This window comes from Arvicanthis niloticus, chromosome X, assembly GCF_011762505.2.
Source record: "Arvicanthis niloticus isolate mArvNil1 chromosome X, mArvNil1.pat.X, whole genome shotgun sequence".
NCBI classification, from domain to species: domain Eukaryota; kingdom Metazoa; phylum Chordata; class Mammalia; order Rodentia; family Muridae; genus Arvicanthis; species Arvicanthis niloticus.
This window is the reverse complement of record NC_047679.1, coordinates 85,392,736-85,414,941: the sequence shown is the minus strand read 5'-3', so window position 1 is coordinate 85,414,941 and position 22,206 is coordinate 85,392,736. Positions and strand designations below refer to the sequence as shown.

General features: G+C 34.1%; 1 protein-coding gene and 1 long non-coding RNA gene across 3 annotated transcripts in view; one reads left to right on the top strand and one right to left on the bottom strand.

The window, feature by feature from the left end:
- The window catches only part of Nrk (Nik related kinase), a 96,257-nt gene that overhangs the window by 28,178 nt on the left and 45,873 nt on the right, over positions 1-22,206 (bottom strand). The window contains exons 5-17 of one of the 2 annotated variants that reach the window (XM_034485613.2): positions 20,659-20,784; positions 19,095-19,205; positions 17,634-17,724; positions 15,118-15,248; positions 12,691-12,745; positions 11,382-11,460; positions 10,307-10,482; positions 9,349-9,412; positions 8,398-8,668; positions 7,513-8,361; positions 4,962-5,060; positions 2,265-2,332; positions 848-939 (exon numbers count right to left, since the gene is read on the bottom strand). In XM_034485613.2, coding sequence (XP_034341504.1) covers positions 848-939; positions 2,265-2,332; positions 4,962-5,060; positions 7,513-8,361; positions 8,398-8,668; positions 9,349-9,412; positions 10,307-10,482; positions 11,382-11,460; positions 12,691-12,745; positions 15,118-15,248; positions 17,634-17,724; positions 19,095-19,205; positions 20,659-20,784 — 2,212 coding nt within the window. Of the gene's footprint in view, positions 1-847; positions 940-2,264; positions 2,333-4,961; positions 5,061-7,512; positions 8,669-9,348; positions 9,413-10,306; positions 10,483-11,381; positions 11,461-12,690; positions 12,746-15,117; positions 15,249-17,633; positions 17,725-19,094; positions 19,206-20,658; positions 20,785-22,206 lie in introns of both variants that reach the window. The other variant, XM_076918353.1, reaches the window with a different exon arrangement.
- LOC143435482 (uncharacterized) overlaps positions 1-22,206 on the top strand; it is an 82,051-nt gene that overhangs the window by 18,304 nt on the left and 41,541 nt on the right. The window lies entirely within an intron of this gene.

Here is a 22,206-nt window from a genome sequence, read left to right as displayed (position 1 = left end):
TTAATAAACCATAACATTTATGTGTTTGCCGTGTATTAATAAGTTTATAGCTGACAAAAACAGAACAACATTCCTAAAATTTGGCCTGATCTTTTAAAAAAGATTTCTATGTGAAAACAATTGTTTCATTATGTTACTCTTCTAAGATGGACTAAGGTTTTAAAATTCAGATATTTGAATATTTGATCTTCTATAGCCCTTATAATATAAACATTCAACAAAAAACTGTATGCTAACCTTTTATAAATAATGTGAGGGCTTGTTAAAAAATATTCTTTAGTTAAACATATCTTGTATACTTAAATATGGAAAATGCCAGATTTTATGACCCATTGCACAGTTTTGGGATTTTTCATAGTGTTTACAGATGTATAATAGCTTTAAAGTTCTCTGAAATGAACACCACTATTTGATTGAAAATGATACTGCAGTTTTAGAGGCTATCTTAGTATTACATGATCAATTAATTTTCCATGTATTTTAAATAAAGCCACAAGTCTGTAATATTTCATAAATACATAATGTTGAACGGGTCATATTTTCAAGAGGTGAAATCAAATGAAAAGGAAAAGTTAACCTCACAATTATTTGGCTTAAGGTCATAAAAGTAGCCTAATACACTTTGGTTAGTTGAAAAATGGTCTCTCAAGGTTTCATGCATCATCTCCTGTTGGATTCCATTTCTCAGAGGTCCTCACTGATCACTCAAATACCTAATCAACATTTTGTCTTAATATTACTTGGCCTACCTAACATTTTCATGCATTCCTTCTTGAAATTCTTCTATACTTCTGAAATATAAGCTGTTAATATTAGGTCTACGTTGAAACTTTCAGTTTTTAATCACCTGATTCTGCTTGAAAATTCTGAGGATTTAGGCAATTCCTTGGTCTGATGTCTATGGGCCGAGCTTCTTCCAAAGGAGGCTCCTCACCGACACTAAAAATGACAGAGACCGAAGGATTAAGGAAGGTATGTTTATAATCATGAGAGGCATATTGGCAAGTTTTATCTTCATCTCTTAAAGACTCCATCTGTGACAGAAACTCAAACCAAACCCAAAGAAAGAAAGAAAAAAAAAACCTTTCTCCCACAGGTGTTACGTGAAGATATAAAGTTACAAGATTTAAAAAATTATGTCATAGGGCTATGCTGGTTATATAAGCATTCTCTATCATCTGTCCATAGTTTACAGTATTTACATCTGTACATAGTGTACAGTATCTTTACTTTTGAGTTTTAGTTCATTCATATTGCTTTTTCATGAATATTTTCCTATAATATGCATTTATTATTAGTAAGTCCAAATTAATTTACTTAAAGGCAAAAATAGTTTGGAACACTGATTGAAACATATTTTTGCAGTGTGTGTGTGTACATGCAACTAGAAGTAAAAAAAACGTCGCATTGCATATGTGGAAGTCATAGAGGCAATTTGTGGAAGTTGATTTGCTCTTTTGACTGTGTGCATGTTGGGAACTGAACTCAGGTCAATATTGGGCTTGAAATGATGTGTTCTTACCCACTAAGCCACCTCATGGACCCTGTTTTAATATCTTAATAGAAGGAATGGTCAATAAATATTTACTCAGTGACTGACCTAATGAACATAGACTAAAGTTCTCTCCACTGTGAGTTTGGTCTATTTTAAAAATTACCTTTCAAATAGAAACTTGATTTATGGAACATCATCTTTAAAAAAAAATCACTGAATCCATGAATGTTACAAAGATTAAAACTACAACAAATAGTTTCTATGTTGCATATATCATCTTATTTACATGTTATCTTATTTATAGGACAATGATTCATATATTTGACTGTGACTGCAGAACACTTTTCGGCTTTCTCATCCTGAGACATTAGCTTCTGCATTTATGAATAATTTCTCTTTTGTTATGTTGTTCATGTGAGAAAACTTACCTGACATGTATTAACCCCTACTGCAAAAATAAATCAAATAAATAAATAAATAAATTATTGTGATCACTTCTATTACTATATTGTCAAAACTGTTAGGTAATTATAAAATTGAATCACATGGACCAAATATGAGCACTGTTACAGGAAGATCGTGTTATCGGATCACTGCAGTTAGGTTTTTAAAATAAATAAGCTAATAAGCTAATTAAATAATTATTTAATAAGCTTATTAAATAAGCTAATTTTGCCAAAACTTCACAGAAATTAATGTCAAAGAAACAAAATTTTGGTTTTTCAGTCTCACTGTTACTCACAAATAATTTGAAAACACAAACACTTACCTTGGAGAAAATTTCACACGATGCGCACGATTCCGGTTGCAAGGCATAGGAGCAGATCTCTCTGGGACCTTAGAGATACAATGTAATTGATTGATAAAATTTGTTATCAGAAATTCTTTTGATTTACTGATTTATTAGAAAATTACTTTCTTCACATATATTTTTCAAATATATAACTTAAAAACACAATTTTTATAAACTGAACTTATTTTTATAGTTATAACCTTAGAACTAGTTAACAATGGTTTCTAGTGGTTTCTTAGAACATTAGCATAGGAGTAGACTCTAGAAATTATGTAATCAAAAGTCTTTTTATTACTGAGTAATAATTAGCCCAGAGAAGGATAATGGCTCTTCTAAAATTTTACAAAATGAAATGACCCTGGGTGGTACCACTGCATGACATTAATCCCACAGTCAGGAGAAGGATTTCTGAGTTTGAGAACAGCTTGGTCTATACAGTGATACCCTGTCTCATGAAAGCAAAAACATCACCCCCACCAAAAAAAAAAAAAAAAAGGAATATAAGTTCGAACTAATACCCTTCTAAACCAACCTTACATTTTCTAAGGTTATCATTTACACACAAAAATCAATATAGTTTCTTTGAGAAAGTATGGCATAATTGGTGTTCCAAATAATTTTAGCCTCTAAGTCAATTATACTCACCTGATGTAATAAAATATTCAAGAAAGAACACATACATATGATGTTGACTTATGTCAACAAAATAACATTCCTTTCTGTTAGCAGGGCAGGCAGAGCCACAGAGTGCTGCCTTGTCACATTTTAGTTTTAAAGGATGATTTTACCAACTCTCCCTATATTACAAGGCTGTCCTAAAATTTCTAAGCTAAATGATCCTTCTGCCTCTGCCTCTACTGTAGCTGAGTTTACAGGTATGTACTACCACCACAGCAACATCAAGAAACCAAGTGACACTATTAAATAAAATTACAAAAATCACTACATATCTATAATGGTAAAAGATGAAAGACATAGCTTAATATGAGTTGACATTCTTTGGTACGTAAAAATGGGAGAAGGAAAATAATGAATGAGAATTGCATATATTAAGACACAATACATTCCAACCCAAACATTGCTCATTGAATGTCTTGTTTATTGTCAAACTGAAGGTAATAACTACCATCTGGAAATACAAGCGAAGCCATATGTCAAGGCAACAAAGGAGACACTATTGACCATTTTCATTAATGAACACATCCAACTTACAATCCCTCTGTAAATATTTAGTATTTATAAATCAATAATCTTAGTCACACAACATTTAGTTTCTAAGAAACTATACTGCAAAAGCATTGACAATTTTTTTTCATAGCAGACTTCTGTGAAGTATCTTGTGCTGATTGTGTACAACAAATGTGACTCCTAACCCACCATCACCAGAGGAAAGTCGGGGTTATTTATTTATATACTAAATAATTCCAGTGACCAAGAAGAATTGGGAATGCTGGCTGTTATGAAACAAGTCATGTTAATGCTACCATCTCTGTATAAGAAAGTGAGCTCACTTACAACACATGTCCCTTAGACATGTTATAAATACTGTATTATTTGAAGTGGTCATCAAAACTGAAGTCATCCTGACATCATTTAATTTTTCATGTGTAAGAAAATGAATCATAGACTGGCTTAGATCTGTGATAAACAGTCTATCAGGGACTGAGAAAATCAAGGTAAAAGATGTATGATTATGTTGCACAGTGAACTACTCACATTTTAAGATGAAATATTATATTTAAAAAAATTCCTGAAAATCCTTCTTACATGAACTATGCGCATATGCTAGATATTTTAAATGAAATAAGGTTGCAAAGTGAAGAAAAAAATCAAAGTGAGGCCACTTGCCAGCAATGATAAAAACATGAGCTCTCAAAGGAAAATTAGAAGTGTAAATTAGTATCTGTCACTGAACACTTGACAACTTATGAATACTCAGTTACATTTATGGTAAACATTGGTAATGCTGCTAAAATGCTGCTCTGATATTGTGAAATGGAATGTAAACATTTGGGAGAATCTATATACACAGTGAAGTAATGTTTTCAAATTGATGAATAGATGAATTTAGAAATCATGTATGAGTGGAATCTCTATTCAGAGTACAAGAAAGGACAATGAATTTTTGTAGAAACACAGTATTTTACTAGTAGTATTTTAGATTATATTTGTCTAGTTTGGGCATGTTACCAATGAATATGCACAAGTATTTGAAGGAGACTCTGAAGGAAAATCTACAACAGTCACAATTATCTGAAAAATTTATATCAAATTTCTCTTTTTAGCCGTCTCTGTGTACTAAGCCAGCTCTGACACATATATTTCAAGCAAAACAACATATGGCCACAGATTGAATTATAAAGTAGATATGAATATCCAGCTGTTTTCTATTAAGCAAGACAGATTAAAAGGATCTGAAAATAGGAGACAACGACATCTGTATAATAATGTTTTGGGCAAAATAAATACTTTTCATTTATATTTACTTATTATGTTAAATGTATTTATACCTTTTTGGTTTTAATTTTCAGTAAGTTAGTGAATGACATAATGGAAAAGTTTTACAGAATTCTCAATATTTAAGATTATAAAGGGACCCTGAGACCATTAAGTTTAAGAGGCACTTTTTTAGGTACTTACTAATGTCATAACAACTCATATTGAGATCTTTACCTCATTTCCTGTAGGATTTTGAGCGTGTGGTTCTATTTGGACTTCAGCCTGAATTGAATGAAACACTTCATCATTGTCTGATGAGTCATCTTCTCTATCCTTTGAAACAAAAAATAATATAAATATTTAAGTCATTATGAGTGTGCAAGTGATAAGAACAACAGAATCATCTTATTTTGTAACAATGACGAATAATTTCCAAAGACTTAAAAATTATTTAAACCAGCAGTTTCTAATAATTTTTGGTTAGGGATCCTTTTTAAAATCTAAGGAAACGTACAGATTGTCCACAGAAAACTGAATATAGATACACATTTGCATAAATTTTGGGGTGAACTACTAGTTTCCTGAAGCTTATTTCTGGGATCCAGATTAAGAATTTGATTTAATGCTTGATTAACACATAATCACATCCTAACTTTTCACATTTAGTAAGCTGTTAAAAATCCAACATTTGGTTTTAAGTAGAGGAAGATCTGTGATATAGAGCCCAAACATTCCTCCTAAATTAAGCTCTCAGAGTTCAATCAAATGAATTAGCCACTATTATCTCTTCCACATACAGATTATAATGAAAATATATGCATCTTACGTACTAGTATGGCAAAGCACTCAGACATGTCTATAAATTCTAATTAAATTTTACATATTTCAAAAGAACAGTGAATTTTTTGTAGTATAAATAATTTTATTTCCTTTATGTATTCCATAAAAATACACACACATATATACATATATGTACACACACACACACACACACACACACACACACACACACATATATATATATATATATATATATATATATATATATATATATATATGGATGTCTATATGAGAACCTAGGCTAGTAGGATTGCTAACAATTATTAACTGACTTATTTCTATTTTGAAGTAGCTTCTCACATATATATTAAAAACAATGACAGTAAGTATGTTCTCTGCTGCTAATATTGGGCATATTTCCAGGATAAATACAAGTCTTGTTCACTAATGCAAATCCCATTAGCTCTAATTGGTTTAGAGAGCTCATTGAGAACAGTCATTAGCAAGTTATATGCCTTATTTCTGGCCACAGATCATGGTTTCAGACTCATATGATTTCTATCTCCTTATATTCTGGCAGGAATGTGTCCATTTGCCCTTTTGGCTTACTTTCCTTTCATTTTTTCAAATCCTTTCTTATGTAAATGTGCCAGGAAGTTACCAATCGCTTAATTGGCTTAATGTGCACAAACCCTATCTAGCTATTCGGGAAAGGTTCATTTGTAATTACTACATCAGTTATTATTAAGTGGATGTGGTTAACTAATCAGAATATAACATTTCCTTTTATATAAATGAATACTGAAAATTATTAGAAAACAACTGCCTTCCTGATCTATACTGACCTTACTAGTTTGCTTATTAAACTTATAAACTATTCATTGTCAAATAAATAGTGCCAGATAAAATTCCACAAAGCCTGTCAAATTTTATCCACCTACATATGGGAGCTTTGAAGTTTTATTGACTGTTCTTAAATGTTCTTGTCCCCTGTTCTGTGCAGACACATCATTGAACAATTATGTAAAGGCATGGGAGAATTAAGAAGACAAGTTATAAATATGACAACTATATTACAAAGTGTTTTGGAAATGAGTTTTGTCTTCATTTCAGAAGAGATGTATTTACTTTTATTTTGTTTTATTTGTATGGGTGGTGTACAGTTTTTGTAGAGATCAGAAGAGGGTAATAGATTGTCTAGGACTGGAGTTCTAGATGGTTGTTAGCTGTCATGTGGTACTGGAAACTGAAGCTGAGTCCTGTGAATGTGTGTGCTCATAGCCTCTGAACCATCTCTCTAGTCCTTTTTTTGTTTTTATTTTAACCTCAATTTTAAAATCCCAAAGTACAAACTAGTGCTATTCACACAAATAGTGCAATTCTTCATTCTATGGCAAGAAATAACAAATAAGCAACTTGAAATTGAAAAACTATTTCTATTTATGTGTATTTACCTACTTTAATTCATGTGTACCAAATGTGTGCAGAAAGCCATGGAAGACAGTTTACAGGCTGTTATGCACTGCCATGGAGGATTCTGGGAGCTGAACCCATGTCCTCTGCAAGAGCAGTAAATGTTTTTATCCGCTGATCCATCTCTGTAGCCCCAGAAAGTTACATATTATAGACATAAAAATGGAGGCAACTTTGGAATTTTAAATTAAGAATGTTTCAAGAGTCAAGATAGTTATTTTAAGTGTTTGTATGCTAACCATTTACTGGTTAAAGGAGTAATTTCTAAAGGTAAAACAAAACGAAATAAAACCCAAATAATTAAGCCATGACTCTTATAGAGATACATTAAACTATTAGTTGTATTTTTCTTCTTTTGATCATAATTATCTGGAGATTTCAGAATGAATTATTTGAAGTGCAAATTAGTAAATCTTTGGTACAACATGGAATATTTGTTTCGTTTGGTTTCACAGAGAAAATATGTAAGCAATAACTAGTATATTTTCTCAGTAGTAGTTTTCACTCAGGAAAAATATCAAAAATCTCTTACATTTTCAACTTGTCTCAGTTCCTCTTCGTGCTGATTAAAGATCTCCTCCCATCTACGCTGGCGCCGTCTCCTGCTGGCTTCTAAATCTGAGAATTCAAAATCTTCAAGTCTCCATATTGCCTTTGCCCTGAATCTCTTGGGTCTTAGTCGTTTTACTATTGCTTTCTTTAGACTAGAAACTCTTGACTTTTTCTTCTGTGTCGGTTCTGGTTCAGTGTAAAATCCGTCTGTAGACAAATTTTCCAAGAAGATTTGCAGCGGACCAAGTGGTTTTGAGATATATGCATTTGGTGCTCGGAGCAAGTCCCTGGATAGTCCCTCTATCAGTGCCTGCACTGCGCCAACTGCCCTTGAGGCCTCTAGATTCCAGGCCTGTGCTTGAGGTGCCTCTTCATTTTGTTCCCCTACTGGAATTAGCAACTGTGTATCCATATGAAGAGGCAGGAGCACGTGATGGTTCTGGGACAGTAATGGCAGGAACACCTGGGCATGCACTTGTATTACCTCAGGTTCCTTATCCTCAATCTCAGCTTGTGGAGGCTCAACAGCCTCTTCTTGTACCTCAGCTTGCTCAGGCTCCCTATTCTGCTCTGGATGCTGCTCAGGAACTGGATTCTGCCTCTGCTGTTGTTCAGCAGCCTGGCCCTGCCTTTGCTGTTCAGGCGCCCTGTCTTGCCCCTGAAATTCTTCTGGCACCTGGTCCAAATCTTCAGGCTGTTCTGTTTCTAAGGCCTCCTGCTGTTCTTTGGGTATGGGAGCCTGTGCCTCTGGAGAACTAGGTTGGTTATCTTGAGTAGGCAGTGGCATGCACACCTGGGCTGCTTTGCTTAGTTGGGGAGGTGCCTGAATCTTTGTAACTAGAGATGCAGATGCTGTTGCTTCAACCTGTACCTGTACTGGCATGCACACCTGAACTCCCCCATATAGATACTGTGGAACCTGAGCCTGCTTTTGGAAAGCCTTAGGTGTATTGTCCTGAGAATGTAGAGGCATGAACACATTGGCTGCCTCCTGCAGTTGTTGGAGTTCTTGGTCCTGTGGCTCTTCTTCATCAGGTAACCACCTTGGCTGAGAGGGTTCTCCGTTCAGGATTCTGAGTGGTCTGCATCTGCTGCTGTTTGGCACTCTCAAAAGTTCAGGAGTGCAAGAAGGTCCTCTAAAATAAGCATAGAGAATAATGGCATGTAATGAGTATTTAGGTCATGCTTGAGAATTGCTTTAATTTTTTTCTTTTTTTAAAATTGGATATTTTATTTACATTTCAGATGCCATCCCCTTTCCCTAATTCCCCTCCCTAGAAAACCCCTATCCCATGCCCCCTTTTCCATTTTGCTTTTATACATTTTTTTTAAAAAAATGTTAATCAAAGGCTTTATAAGTTTGGTAATGCTCAATCAGAAGTGTAACCCAATACCCAACCTAGATATATCAACTATCTTTGACTTGTGGAGACACTTGAACATCTGCCTCCATGTCCTCCCCCCCTTTCTCTCTCTTTCTCTCTCTCATCAGGTAACAAATATTTCTGTACTCATCCTTGCAGTGTCTGAAATATTCTGTAGGTGACATGTAATGCTGCTGATGGATTAAATCCTTACTGTAGGTTTATATTCTACTTGATCAATCTATTAATATATGTCATTACAGAATAGTAACAAAAACTTTCAATGTTTTCTGACAATATCTCATAGAAACAGAAATATGGTGCATTTTGTTTGTTTTTGTTTGTTTGTTTGTTTTGTACCAAAGAAGATTAAGTCATCTTGAGTAGAAGTCAATCTATTTTCTTAGGTAACATGCTACCATCTAATTATAAATTGAGTTTTCCCAACACACCTCAATCTCCTTGTGATGTACTGTTCATTAATAGCTTCTTCTCCTTCGAGGACTAGAGGCATTCCTTTTGTGAGAAAAAGAGAAAAGGAAGTAATGCATAAATAGTGTTTGGTTCACCTTAGTGACTACACAACTTTCTAAAGCCCAGGACATAGAGTGAATTACTATGGGTAAGAAAATAAGAAGTAAGAGAGCTCTTCAAACATACTTTGCTGGTGATGTTGACAAATCGCTAGGCATAATTTTGAAACACAGTAGAGATACTTCAGGCAGATTAATTGAACCACTTGATGGTATAGATTTCACCTGTAGAACCATGAATGCTTGAGCTATCCTATATGCTCACTGATGGTCCTGAGTATGCTCCAAGAGAGGCTTAGTTATGTGTAAGATCCCGAGCCTGGAGTGACCTAAACACCTTGGCTTCCCCCTGAAGTTGTTTAAGTGCTTTTCCCTTAGCTAACCCACCTTGACAGAGGCGCAATCTACATGCAGGGTTCTAAGTAGTCTGCCTTTGCTTGTTTTATATTTAATATATTCAATGCATTCAGCTTATTTCCTGTGAACCATGATGTTATTACTGAAATGTGGCATCTTAGAAATGAGAGAGTTCTCTTCTGATTCCCTGTGTTAAATTGCCTAGGACTGCTATAATTGCATTTGTGGAGAAATCGCTAATGAAATGGGACTTTTTCTGTAGGTAACATTATTTTAAAATCTTCCACCTCTAGATTTCAGCAAATTGTGGCTGATGTTCCTCTAGTGATTTGAGAATGGCCTGTATGATGCTGGTCCCCATAACATTATGATCCAAGAGGCACATAAGTGAACCAACTCTCTAATGCTGCCCCTGCAGTCCGAACCTTAACTCTTTAACAAGCACTTTTAAACTCAAAACAATAAATAAATGTAAGATCTCATATCTTATCTGAATAATACAAAGCTTTGTAGTTTCTACCTTTTTTCTCTCTCTTTTGAATGATCCCAGTAAGATGCTTTGTCAAGGACTCCACAACACGTCGTTCATTTTTTATATCATGGACAAATGGGTGATGAAGCATGTTTCCAGATGTAGGACGGAATAGGAAATTTTTTATCATGCAATTTTCCATGAAATTCTGGAACTTACGGGACCTAAAAGAAATAAAGCATAGAAATGAGCGACACCACTTACCTGCTGTGCTGCTCCTACCCACTACAGTGCTGCTTTCAAGGTCATAGATTCCGAAAGACTTGTTAGAACTACAATTGTTTTTTCAATTAGGAAATATCCTATGTCTTAACAATATACATGATACGATGATGTCAATTAAACCTCAGAAATAGAAGTTAACAGACTCTTCACTCAACACTAGAAATGTCCATGGATTCAGCAGCAGGTACATGGTAAAGCTCATATAATCAGATGGCAATTACAAGATTCAGGGTGGCATCTGATTCCAAAAGCAGGTGTTGATAAACAGTACAAAGTAAGCTTGTAAAACAACACAGGCAAAGAGATTCAGCTAAATTCATGTAAACAAAGTGAATTCAAGAAAAGAAATACCAACAAACAACTGCCAACTCTTACTAATCACAGTTAAGCAAGAGTTTAGCTGGATGAAGCTTCATAAAACACAATTCTCCTGGTTTCCAGGTCTGCAGCAATGCAGAGCAGTTTTTCAAGTCTGTGGATGTTTAATTTAATGGGCCAACCAATAGGGCTGTACATCAGAGCTACTGACTGCATGTCTAGGCACCATGACAAACATCACATAATGGGTGTCATTGCTCCCTTCACCTCATTGCTATAGAAGCAGCTGAAAGTGTCCATTAAGAAAAATACTATAAGATCCTCATCGTGTATTATGGAGGATTTCTAGTTAATCACCTATATTTGGATAAAAAAAAATACTGGCAATTTAGATATCCAACATAAGACACTGGATTACAGGAAATATTGTCCAGCAAAAATGTTGAAACAAGAATGATCAAATCAATGAAAACTTCTTTATAAAATCCTAAATCAGTATATTTAAGAAATTCCTGTTTACCATCCACTGGATTTGACTGTGGGAGCAGCTTCCCGTAGAATAACACAAAGGGCTTCCAGAGGCTGAAGATTACACAAAGCTGTGAAGGGAAACAGATACATTTAGGAGGAAAATAACTAATAGCCAACTTTATTTTAAAAGCAACATTACATTAAGTCAGTGTCTTCGTTACCTGGTCTAACAAATTAATAAAAAAATGGAAAAGAAACAGCTATTAGAAAAGTGGCTAACAATATTAAAACTACTTTACATAATATCCAGGGGAATGTGAAAACGGGGAAATATTTGGTGCAGATGAAATTAAATTCTCATGGTGTACAAGAGGAGGTTTTGTCCATATTCTGCTTTGTGTCATAAAAAAAAAGGCAGAGCTTAAGAGAGACATCTCTTCACCTTATGCCCTATGTTACTGTGGTGTTTGAAAGCTGCTATAAATCTTCTAGCCTTGGTGTAAATGCCCCTACATTGCTTAAGTCACCACCTATAACATAAGAACTAAAGAAGGCCCTGATATCCAAAAGGTTCAGTATTGTTAAAGCATCTTCTCCCTGATAAGGTTTTCCTCGGCCTTTTCTCTGTTTCTCTGGGAGACCCTGATGATATACCAAAGCTCAAAGAATGATCATTTTCTCACCTAAATCTTGGAAGACACCATCTGATAATTGTGGTTTTGGAAAACTATCCTCTTTGAGATACTAATTGTGGAAACCTGGAAGATTGCTACAGTTAACTTGACCAGTATTGTTTTCATGCAGAGTTCATACTCCAGGCAAAGAAGGATAGTGGTGAAAGAGCAATATTTGATAGGGAGGAGATCTAGAGCTGCTTAGGACTAAAGCCATTTTTGCTACTTATCTAGGCAGGACGGCCTATCTCCTTGTGAGTTCAGAATCCCCTAGCCCTAACATATATTTCCAAAGAAGCTTGCCATTTGCAATCTCTGTGCAAAACTCTTCTGCCCTCCTACTATGAGTCTGTTATTCATACCTTAAAATCAGATTCATGCCAAGTATCATATTCTGAATTTTAAGAGATGGAAAGAGATGTAGACATCGAAGATAAGATGTAAGAAACATAAAATATTAAGACATATAACATATGTCTTATTTACATAGGACGATTTTTAACAAAAGCATTGGTCATAATTGAAAAACTACCATTTATGGTTTGGTACATAATATGACACAGGGGTAGCCAAATAAAAGCTGGCTGTTGCAAATGGTAGCATCACATTCCAGAGAGACAGATCTGTACAGTATAGCCCCACAAACGTTGAGATACATCAAATATATCAAACATTTGTACTTACGAGGAGCCCCTTCAGCCATTTCAATAGCAGTGATCCCCACAGACCATACATCACTCTAAAAAAAAAGATAGCAATAAAGCTCTTAAAATGGGAAATTAGTATTAGGAGTCTCAAAACCATTTTGGCTGGGATTAGATTAAATTCTAGAGCCATTTGATATGTTTCTATACTGAAGCTTCACTATAGACTAAAGTTACAGGAAGACATTATTTGAGTTTGTGACTAGGCAGCACTTCACTGTACCATAGGTTCTTATGGAATGATGGTCAGTGAAAGCTAAGTGCATCTTGCATACATTTCTAGTCATGCAGAACTTTAAATATAAAAGTAACTTCATAATGAAGTCTTAACATTAAGATCTATAATATGTGCTATAGAGTAAGTGAATTAATTCTGTGTATCTCAAATTCATTTAATGTAGAATGCTTAATAGCACCTTCTTTATAGAATTGATATGTGTATATATATACACATATATACACATATAATATAAATATATTCATATATGTACACATAATAATGTTAGATATACCTAACATTTATAAGTTAAACATTAATATGTAAATTATGCTCCATATAAACTATATTTGTTGAAATATTTCTTATTAACTATTAGACATGCATTTCAATAGTTCCTGAAATATAATCAATGGAGCTTAGAATCACTATGAAGCTCTTATAAACTATCTTCACCATTATTAGCTGTACTTGATTTTTCAAAGTATGGAAAAGGGACTGGTTCAGTGGGTAAAGACATTTGCTGCCAAGCCTATTGATGAGTTCAGTCCTGAGAATCCACATTTTGACAGGAGAGAACAGACTTCTGCAATTTGTCCTTTGAACTCCACATGCGTGCTTTTAGACACACACACAGAGGCAGGTGCATGAGCACATGGACCATACTTAAATAAAATGTAGCTCTAGAAAAGGATAAAAGGCACCTTGTTACTATCGGTGGGTGTCCTGGCTGACTCTTTAAACAGTTTACTCTAGTTTTAGAGCCTCAACTTACAAATACCTTAACTTTGCTTCTTAAGATATTGTAAGCTTTAGGTTTCTTTTAATTATTTTGAGTTTAAATAATAAAAGCAGGGGGTTAAAAATACTTAGAAGATGGTAAAATTTATACAGATATAAAGCATTGTGCCTTGCAGAAAATGAGGTAAAGAACTTTATTCCCATCATCTTCCTAGCTCCCAATGTAATGCCAAAACCGTGATAGGCTCTCAGTAAATAATTCCTTTACATAACAAGAGAAGATGATTGGAAGAGAAGGCAAAGAGATGAAATCTAAACTGATCTGTTTCAGATAGTGAGTTCTGCGTGCTACAAAATGAGATCAGAGTGAATGGACTGAAGATGTCATGGTTGAATGAGGTTTTCTTTTTCTAGTTTTTAGTAGATGGGGAGCTTTGCTCCTTTCCACATTAACTTATTGTAATAAACAGTTGTATACATGTATGTGTATATGTGCATTTCAAATAGAAATTTCAGTAGAAATGTTAATATACAGCACAAATTGGTGTTTTCTATTCCATTGATTTTCTGGGGTTTTGGAGATCAACCAAGTTCCAATGATTATCTCCAGTACACCAAAGAAAGAAATTATTATTTTTATCTTTGAACTTATGAGGATGAATTATTTGTTTTATAGTCATTCTTTATGTGTGGAACTGATGATTAAATTAAATTTAGGGCTTCATGAATGCCAGACTTTCTATTACTGACCTGTATCATCAGCCCTGTTTGTTACTCTTAATTGTGATAAAAACCTGACCTCAAACTCATTTTGTAGCTCAGGCAGGCTTAATACTCCTGTCTTAGCTGCCTAAGTAGTTGAGATTGCAGTCTTGAGGCCCCAGGCCTGGCCTCATTTCAACGAGTTTACAAATTCCTCTGTTCTTGGAAGTTAAAATTCCAATTGAAACCATCTAATATATTTTTATAAAGAAGTTGCCAACAACATGAACTAGATATTCCCTCCTGATTCTGAGACAGTGCCAATGTTCTACTTTGTCTTCATTATTAGAAAATATAATTTTTACTCATATTATGAAATCACATATAGAAATAATTTCTGATTAGTTGTGTTTATTCAAAAGGAAGATCTATTTTTTATTCTTTTATCATTCAAATATGATATAGCTGGGGCTGGAGAGAAGCCTCAGTAAGTAAGAGCAGTTATTGCTTAATCATTAGGATCAGTGTTCAGGTCCAAGCACTCATGGTCACACGGTTGACAAATAATTTTAACTCCAGCTCCATAATGTTTCCTGTCCTCCATGGACACCTGGACATAATGTGTGTGTACATTTGCACAGACACATTAATACACATAAATAAAATAAATCTTAAAATATAAAATAAATGTAGTCATTCCCCCCTCCCCCAAATTCAAGTCCTCCCTGTCTGAATTATCATACTCACTCTGTAATCATAGGAACGTCTTGGGTCTTCATCACAGTGAATCACCTCGGGGGCCATCCAGTACGGTGTACCAATGAAGCTATTTCTCCGTCCATTTGTTCTGCTCACTTGGGCACTCACTCCAAAATCCACTACATATGTCAAAATAATTAATCAGGAACACAAATCTCAATAAGTTATTGCTTTAACTTGGAAAGGCAATACAAAAGCCACAATGGATAACAAATTTTATTTCTGGCCCAGAAAACTTTACCATGAAGTCGTCTCCAGGAATACTGGGAAATGAGCTTTAGCTGCTATTTATGTTGGAATGAGACCCAACAGTACTGTTATAAATTTAATGTAGGTTTGGATAAATGTTTATCATCAATATTAAAAATAAAGTTTCACTGGTTGCTAAGATGTGGCATATGGCATATGCAGAGCTTGGATCTGCCACCAAGCTGGAGGATGAACAGAAAGCACTGAGAGCCACATCTTAGCAGTGCCATTCCTGTTAACAGTTAGCTAGAAAGCCTCCTGCGTGACATCGGAAACTGCATTCCCACTGATAAGGAAAATTGAGCTTCCTGGTAGATGTTCATTTACTGTAGATGTCTCCTGAATTAGGTACAACTATTATCTGGGCTATCTACATCTTAGCTTTATTCGAAAAAAGTTTATTTTCCCATTCTTCTGTGGGATACATTGTAAGAAAATATTTAGTATGGTATCCTGAGAAACAGACAGAAAAAAAATGCTGAAGTAGACTGGGGTTATTGATTCCAAAAACAATAAGACAGGGATGAAATATGAAGTAGATTTTCAAATTTATAATGGTTTCTGGGAATCTGGAAGACGGTGAACAAAATAACTGAAAAGCAGCTTGAATAATTTAGTGGAATCAAAGAAAAATGAAGCAAAAGTAATAGTTTAAGGCAGTCTTTCAGAAAGCATCGAGGAAGAGGAAGAAATATTTCAAATATTTTTGAGGACTTTTCTTTGCTGTAAACTTTCACTATCTAGACTTTACAAAAGTTTATCTTTATATAGTAACTCAACATTCTCACTTCCTCTAATAGCCAAATTTAAGAACCAAGAAATACCTATGAAGGTCATAAACTGTTATAGCCCATACATGCAGGGAAAGCAAATGGATAAAATCTAGAAGAAATAATGGTAAATACAGGTTTTCAAAAGGTAAAGAAAATTATAAGATGAAGAGTTGAAAACTCAACAGTGAAGCTGGGTGTGGTGATTCACATGCCTTTAATCCCAGCACTCGAGAGGCAGAGGCAAGCATATATCTTTGAGTTAGAGGCCAGCCTGGTCTACAGAGCTAGTTCTAGGACAACAGGAGCTATACAAACTTTGTTTCAAAACAACAGCAGCAACAACAAAACACTCAAAACAAAACTCAACAGTAGAGTAATGTATATTTTCATGAATCACCCAGGGAAGAGATTAAGGAGATTATAGTCATTTACAATATCTTTCCTGATGTCACATTTTTTGGCTATCATTATGTTTTTCTTCTGAAATATTCTGTTCATGTATATTGTTTAAAATATGTTAGCTGATAAATCTAAATTAAAATGTGTAAGGATTATGCATCAAACAAGCCTAATTCAGTTCTAAGCTAACACTACAAAAGTTTTTCCTCATGAATTATATTAATTATATTATAAATTATATATATTATATATATATAAAGTATATTAAGTATATTAACATTAAGTGAATGGACTGTGAATCAGATATTTGTTACTCTATACTTGTAATTTTTGTTTCATGTTACAAATGTTTGGGGCTACCAGCAACGTGACTCAAGCTTATGCATATAGGATAGACCTAGCTTGGGAGTTAAGAATCACGCTTGTGTGTTTGAATGTAAGATCTATATCCATTTTATATATTTCAGTACAGCTTCTTAAAATTATATTGCTAGTTTTGTAGATTATGCATGCAAGACATGATGCATTTTCTCAAAACTACTGTTATTTCATAACACACAATTACTGCCTCATTTGTTCCAAATATTGAATAAAAATATAATCAATGACAAAAATCTCTATTCTAGTTCTGCTTATTTACCAAAAAACGGGAAATTCAGAATTTGGTTTGCATACAACAGAAGCATCACTTCTGATCAATAAAATCTCAAGGAATAAATGCAAATAAGCAAATTATGTTTTAGGAATTGAAAGCTATTTCCTATTCTTCAAAACATGGCTCTGTAATGGGCAATCTTTTCAAAACAATTCATACTTACCACGATTCAATCACTGAAATATGTTTGACAGCTATCTCTAACATAGTATAAAGCAATAAGTGACCAAAAGCAAAACTTCCATCATAATTAAGTTGTTTATCTGCAGTTTCATAGAAATAATTAGTCACTTCCTTTTTACTTTCATGCCATCTCCCTGCCAAATAAAGTCTCAAGAAAACCCAAATAACTCTATTGGCACTGATATGTTACAAGGCAGTTGTCTTAGCTCTCGGCTTCCCCTAACCCACTGCAAGAAGGAACTTACCTATTTTGACTTCAGCCTCATGAGTCAGCAGCACATTTTGCCCCTTGATGTCCCGGTGAATTACATGGTGCGCATGAAGGTGAGCTAAGCCCTGTGCATACATACATATTTTAAAAGTTAAGTTAGTATCTAGATACATATTTTTTTCAGTTTTTTTTTTTTGGTAGTGCTTTAAAGTGCTTTAGGTGGGAAAAAACCTTTTGTTATGAAAAATGGTCCACATTTGGTTTTTTAAACAAAATTCTTTAGGCTGGAATGACTACAACCAGTTCCCAGAAATACTGCTTTTGGCTATAAGTAAAGGAAAATATATCAGAATACTCATGAAAGAAAAAGAACACCGAAAAGTAATATTTATATAGATTGGGAAACTTTATCCTCATTTATAGCCTCTATATTTCTGAGTAGGTATGACAGTAAAGACCTGGGCATCTTAACTATTAACTATTTTGTTCTATTTCTTATCCAAATATTTGTTTAGTCCAAAATATTTTCGAGTGAGGCCTGTAGGCCTAGAATCTGAGGCAATATGGAAATTCATTTTAAAGTGTGTACAATTTGTGTTGGCATACTATGTTGGCTCCAGCCCATTCACTACTGAGAACCCCATGACCTGGCTAAACTATGACATGGTATGCAGTATTACGCTTCAGTGAGATCATGCCAGAAACTAGTTGGGCATTAATAATACATTTATCGAGCTTTTATATTCTACCAGACATTGTGCTAAATATTTAGATGGAGTCATTACTAAGTTGTCACAGAATCTGTTTGGGGGATGATATGCCATCATCCCATATTATAGATAAGGAAAATGAGAGCTGGGGAAAGCAAGAAATTGATTATAGGTCATAGAAATTATATATGATAAATTAAAATCCAAATTTGGTGTATGGTTTATACTCTTAAAACAGTTCCATTGTTATTAAAAATACATCCAAAGAAAATGAGAAGAATCACAATCCAACAGTGTTGAGGGTACTCTTCAATTTATTAATATTCTTTTTTGGGGGGTGATCCCAATGACTTACTTATTGAACACCAATCGAATCTGGCTGACCAGGAAGCTCATTGCTTTCATCTAACTATATGTTAGAAGTTAAAGAAAAATTGGGGGCTATATGCAAAGAGGATATGTGTCTTTTTAAAAAGGTGCAAATAGTTTGGGACCACACTGTACACTGTAGAACACTGAGTTTTCCTGACTAGTCCTCATCTTAATCCATGATACTTCAACACTTAAAAAATATAGTTAAGCCATGATGTCACTTCCATGATCTGGTGAACATAATAGTGAGAATAACAAAGAGAGCCATTGAAGGTGTTGATCTCAGTATTTTGGTCTTTAGGTTGCTTAGTCACGGGTTATGTCTAGAATTCTTAGCTATGCAGTATTATAAGGTTATATATTTAGAGTTAGGTTCTTTTAAGAGCAGGAACAAAGATGATTTGAATACTCACCTGAAGGATTTCTCGGCAGATATAAGCGATCCAGTCTTCTTTTAAACTCTGATTTCTTGTCATCCTCACTACGTCAGTGACCGAGCCTGCTGCACATAGCTCCATTACCATCTACAACAGAGCCACAAAAGCATTGGCCATTTCAGAAAACTACAGCAGTGGAATGAGAATGTGTGGATGAATGTAAACCCGAAAACGCATTGGAACGTTTTCACCAGCAGGTGGGATTTCAACTAATACTTCAACCATAGGTTTTTCTAGGTTGTAGTTTGAGATATTTAGAGGGAAGGTCATTCAAGTTTATGCTAAAAAAGTAAGAACAAATATCCTTGGAAAAATTTTGTGAGGAGGAGAAAGCTGAATATGAGAGGGTGGAAAAGAAAGGAACAGATATTTGAGAGACAAGTTTGCCTGGATATGGAAAGCCTTAGAAGAATTCACAGCTTGTGGATATTAGGTTTGTTTTCATTTTTTTAATGGGCTAGAATGACTGAATGAACAGAGTGCTAATATATTTGATAATGGGACTCAATATTTCTAATAACTTTTCATATTGTGTGAAAAGTAAATTTTTTCAATATTTTACAAAAAGATATTATAGATCTAAATAGTAAATAAGTAACGATTAGAGCTGTGGTACCATATTCAATAAAATCTCACATATTATTTTCAGACAATTCTAGTTACCTGGATATTTGAGAAAAACAGAGTTGATTTGGAAACTTCTAAATTTAATGATCCTAAGAATGATATTATTAAACTAGCAGCATCAGTATCATCTATGAAATTACTAGAGGACACAAGTTTCACACACATTCCAGACCTATATGATGTAAATTCCCGTGAAAGAGGGCAATCACTGTGTTATAGAAAATTCTCTAGAAGATTCTGATTTATGCTAAAATATGAATTTCAATGTAATATGTACAATAGAACTTTTAACTAACACTACAAGACCCTAAAACCTCATTATTCCAGTTTATGTGCCAAGAACTCTGTTTTTCAAGGTATTACTGACTGAAATTCATTATCTAAGATAGTAAAGCATGGGAAAATTTCGAGTAACTATGGCTTAGTTATACTAGGCTCCAGTTAGTTACTGGAATTTATGTCTTACTGGTCTGACATTTATAATGGTCCAGGCACAATGACAAATCAGTGATGCAATTAGCTGTATTTATGCACAAGTGCGCATATGTCAAAACACCTAAAACGTTATCTGTCCACATCAAGTGCTAACTCAATCCATGTATTAATTTTTCTAGCCCATCAACCCACTTGGATACCAGCAAAAAGTAAAACCAGCAAAGCTATAATTTAAAATTTGAATCTTAAATTAACAGTGTTCATTTGGGTCTGTCTCCATCCCACATTGCCTGGCAATTAAGTTAGTCTTTCCATTTCTTATATTACACTGTCTCAAGGAGTCAGAATACATTTCACCATACTATCTTGAACAGTCGAGGACTTAAGTTTTCTAGTAGGAAAGCAAATATCACACCTTAGCTCCTTCACGGTGTTTGACTTTTCTTATGGAACAAGACCAGAACAAAGAAACACATACCCAAAGTTGGTGCTGATGGCCAGGTGGATTCAGCTTGAAAAACCCACCATAGAAGGTCACAATGTTTTTGTGGAAAGAGTACTTCCTCAGCAGATTGAGTTCAGTCCTAAGATCCTCTTCTTCATCCTAAAGAGTAAAAGCAAAGCTTTCTTGTGAGCTCAAATCAGTGGCAGTTAGTCTCTAAAGTACAACGTATAAACAAAGGAAAATCTTACAGAATTAACAATTAAAGGAAATCTTTTTATAAAATTCCAATTTAGGAGCAAAGGAAAGAGTAAACTAAAGATCTCTTAATTCAGAAGTTCTTAAAATGTGACCCAAGAATAGCAGCACTGGACGTTAAGAAAGTATTCAATAAATAGTGTATTATTTTTTTTCTAATTTCATCAAGATACAATACATATATTGTATACTTCAGTCACTTAAAACGTAACACCCTACTGTTTAAGTAATATAGCTATATAATATCATCACAGTCAATCACAGAACATATTTTCTCTAAAATGAAACCATAGCCTACCTCCAATTCTACCACACTCATCTTAGGTCTGAGAAACCACTAATTTATATTCTCCCCAAAGTATACAAATTATATTTTATATTTATTCTTTTCAGACTAGTTATTTTTGAGGTTTATGCATGAAATAGCCATTCATAAAATATCAGGGTTTCATTGATTCAGCTTTACCATCAAATGATGGACATTGGGAATAATGTTTCTATAAGCATTCATGTCAACTTTTTAAATGTATGTGTTTGCAGTTCATTTTGATGAATCTGGGATGTTGAATATTGTGATGAAAAGCCAAATTCATTTTCAACACCAGTTGCATCATTTTTTCCTTACTAATATACATATATAGGAAGTTCTGATTACTCCAAATTTATCAGTCAACATTATATTTGTTCTTAGAGAGTGCAGTAGCATATCGTGTTGTTTTGATTTATAATCCCCTGGGAAGAAAGAGTTTTAGATTATTTTATCAATTTCTTATTAACTGGTGTGTGTGTGTGTGTGTGTGTGTGTGTGTGTATTGAAAAATATATTGTACTTTTAAGTATCTTCACTTATTCTGTGAGTTGCCCTAATCTTTTATGTGTTCTTTAGGGCACACACATTTTTACTTTTAATAAAGTCCAACTAATTATCGTTCTATTGTTAGTGCCTTTTGGTTACTGTCTAAGTATTCATCATCAAATCAAAATCACAAACATTTAGCTTTATGTTATTTTCTAAGCATTTTATAGCTTGAGCTCTTATGTTTAGGTATTTGATGAATTTGCAGTCCTTTTTATCTCGTACATTTATGGAGCTGGTAGCAAAATGTTGTGATTAGCCTTTAATACATTTTAAAGGTATGGGCTCATTTGATGTTAATCTTTAAAAGTAAGTTTATAATAAAGTTTTGTTTGCCTAATCATATCAGCTGTACATCATGTCTACGTAGTAAAACACGTAATGATTTATTCTCTCTGATTATTTAACACTCTTTTTAAAAGGTTGTAGTACACATTCTGTGTATGCTAATAAAGTAGCTAGACACTGAA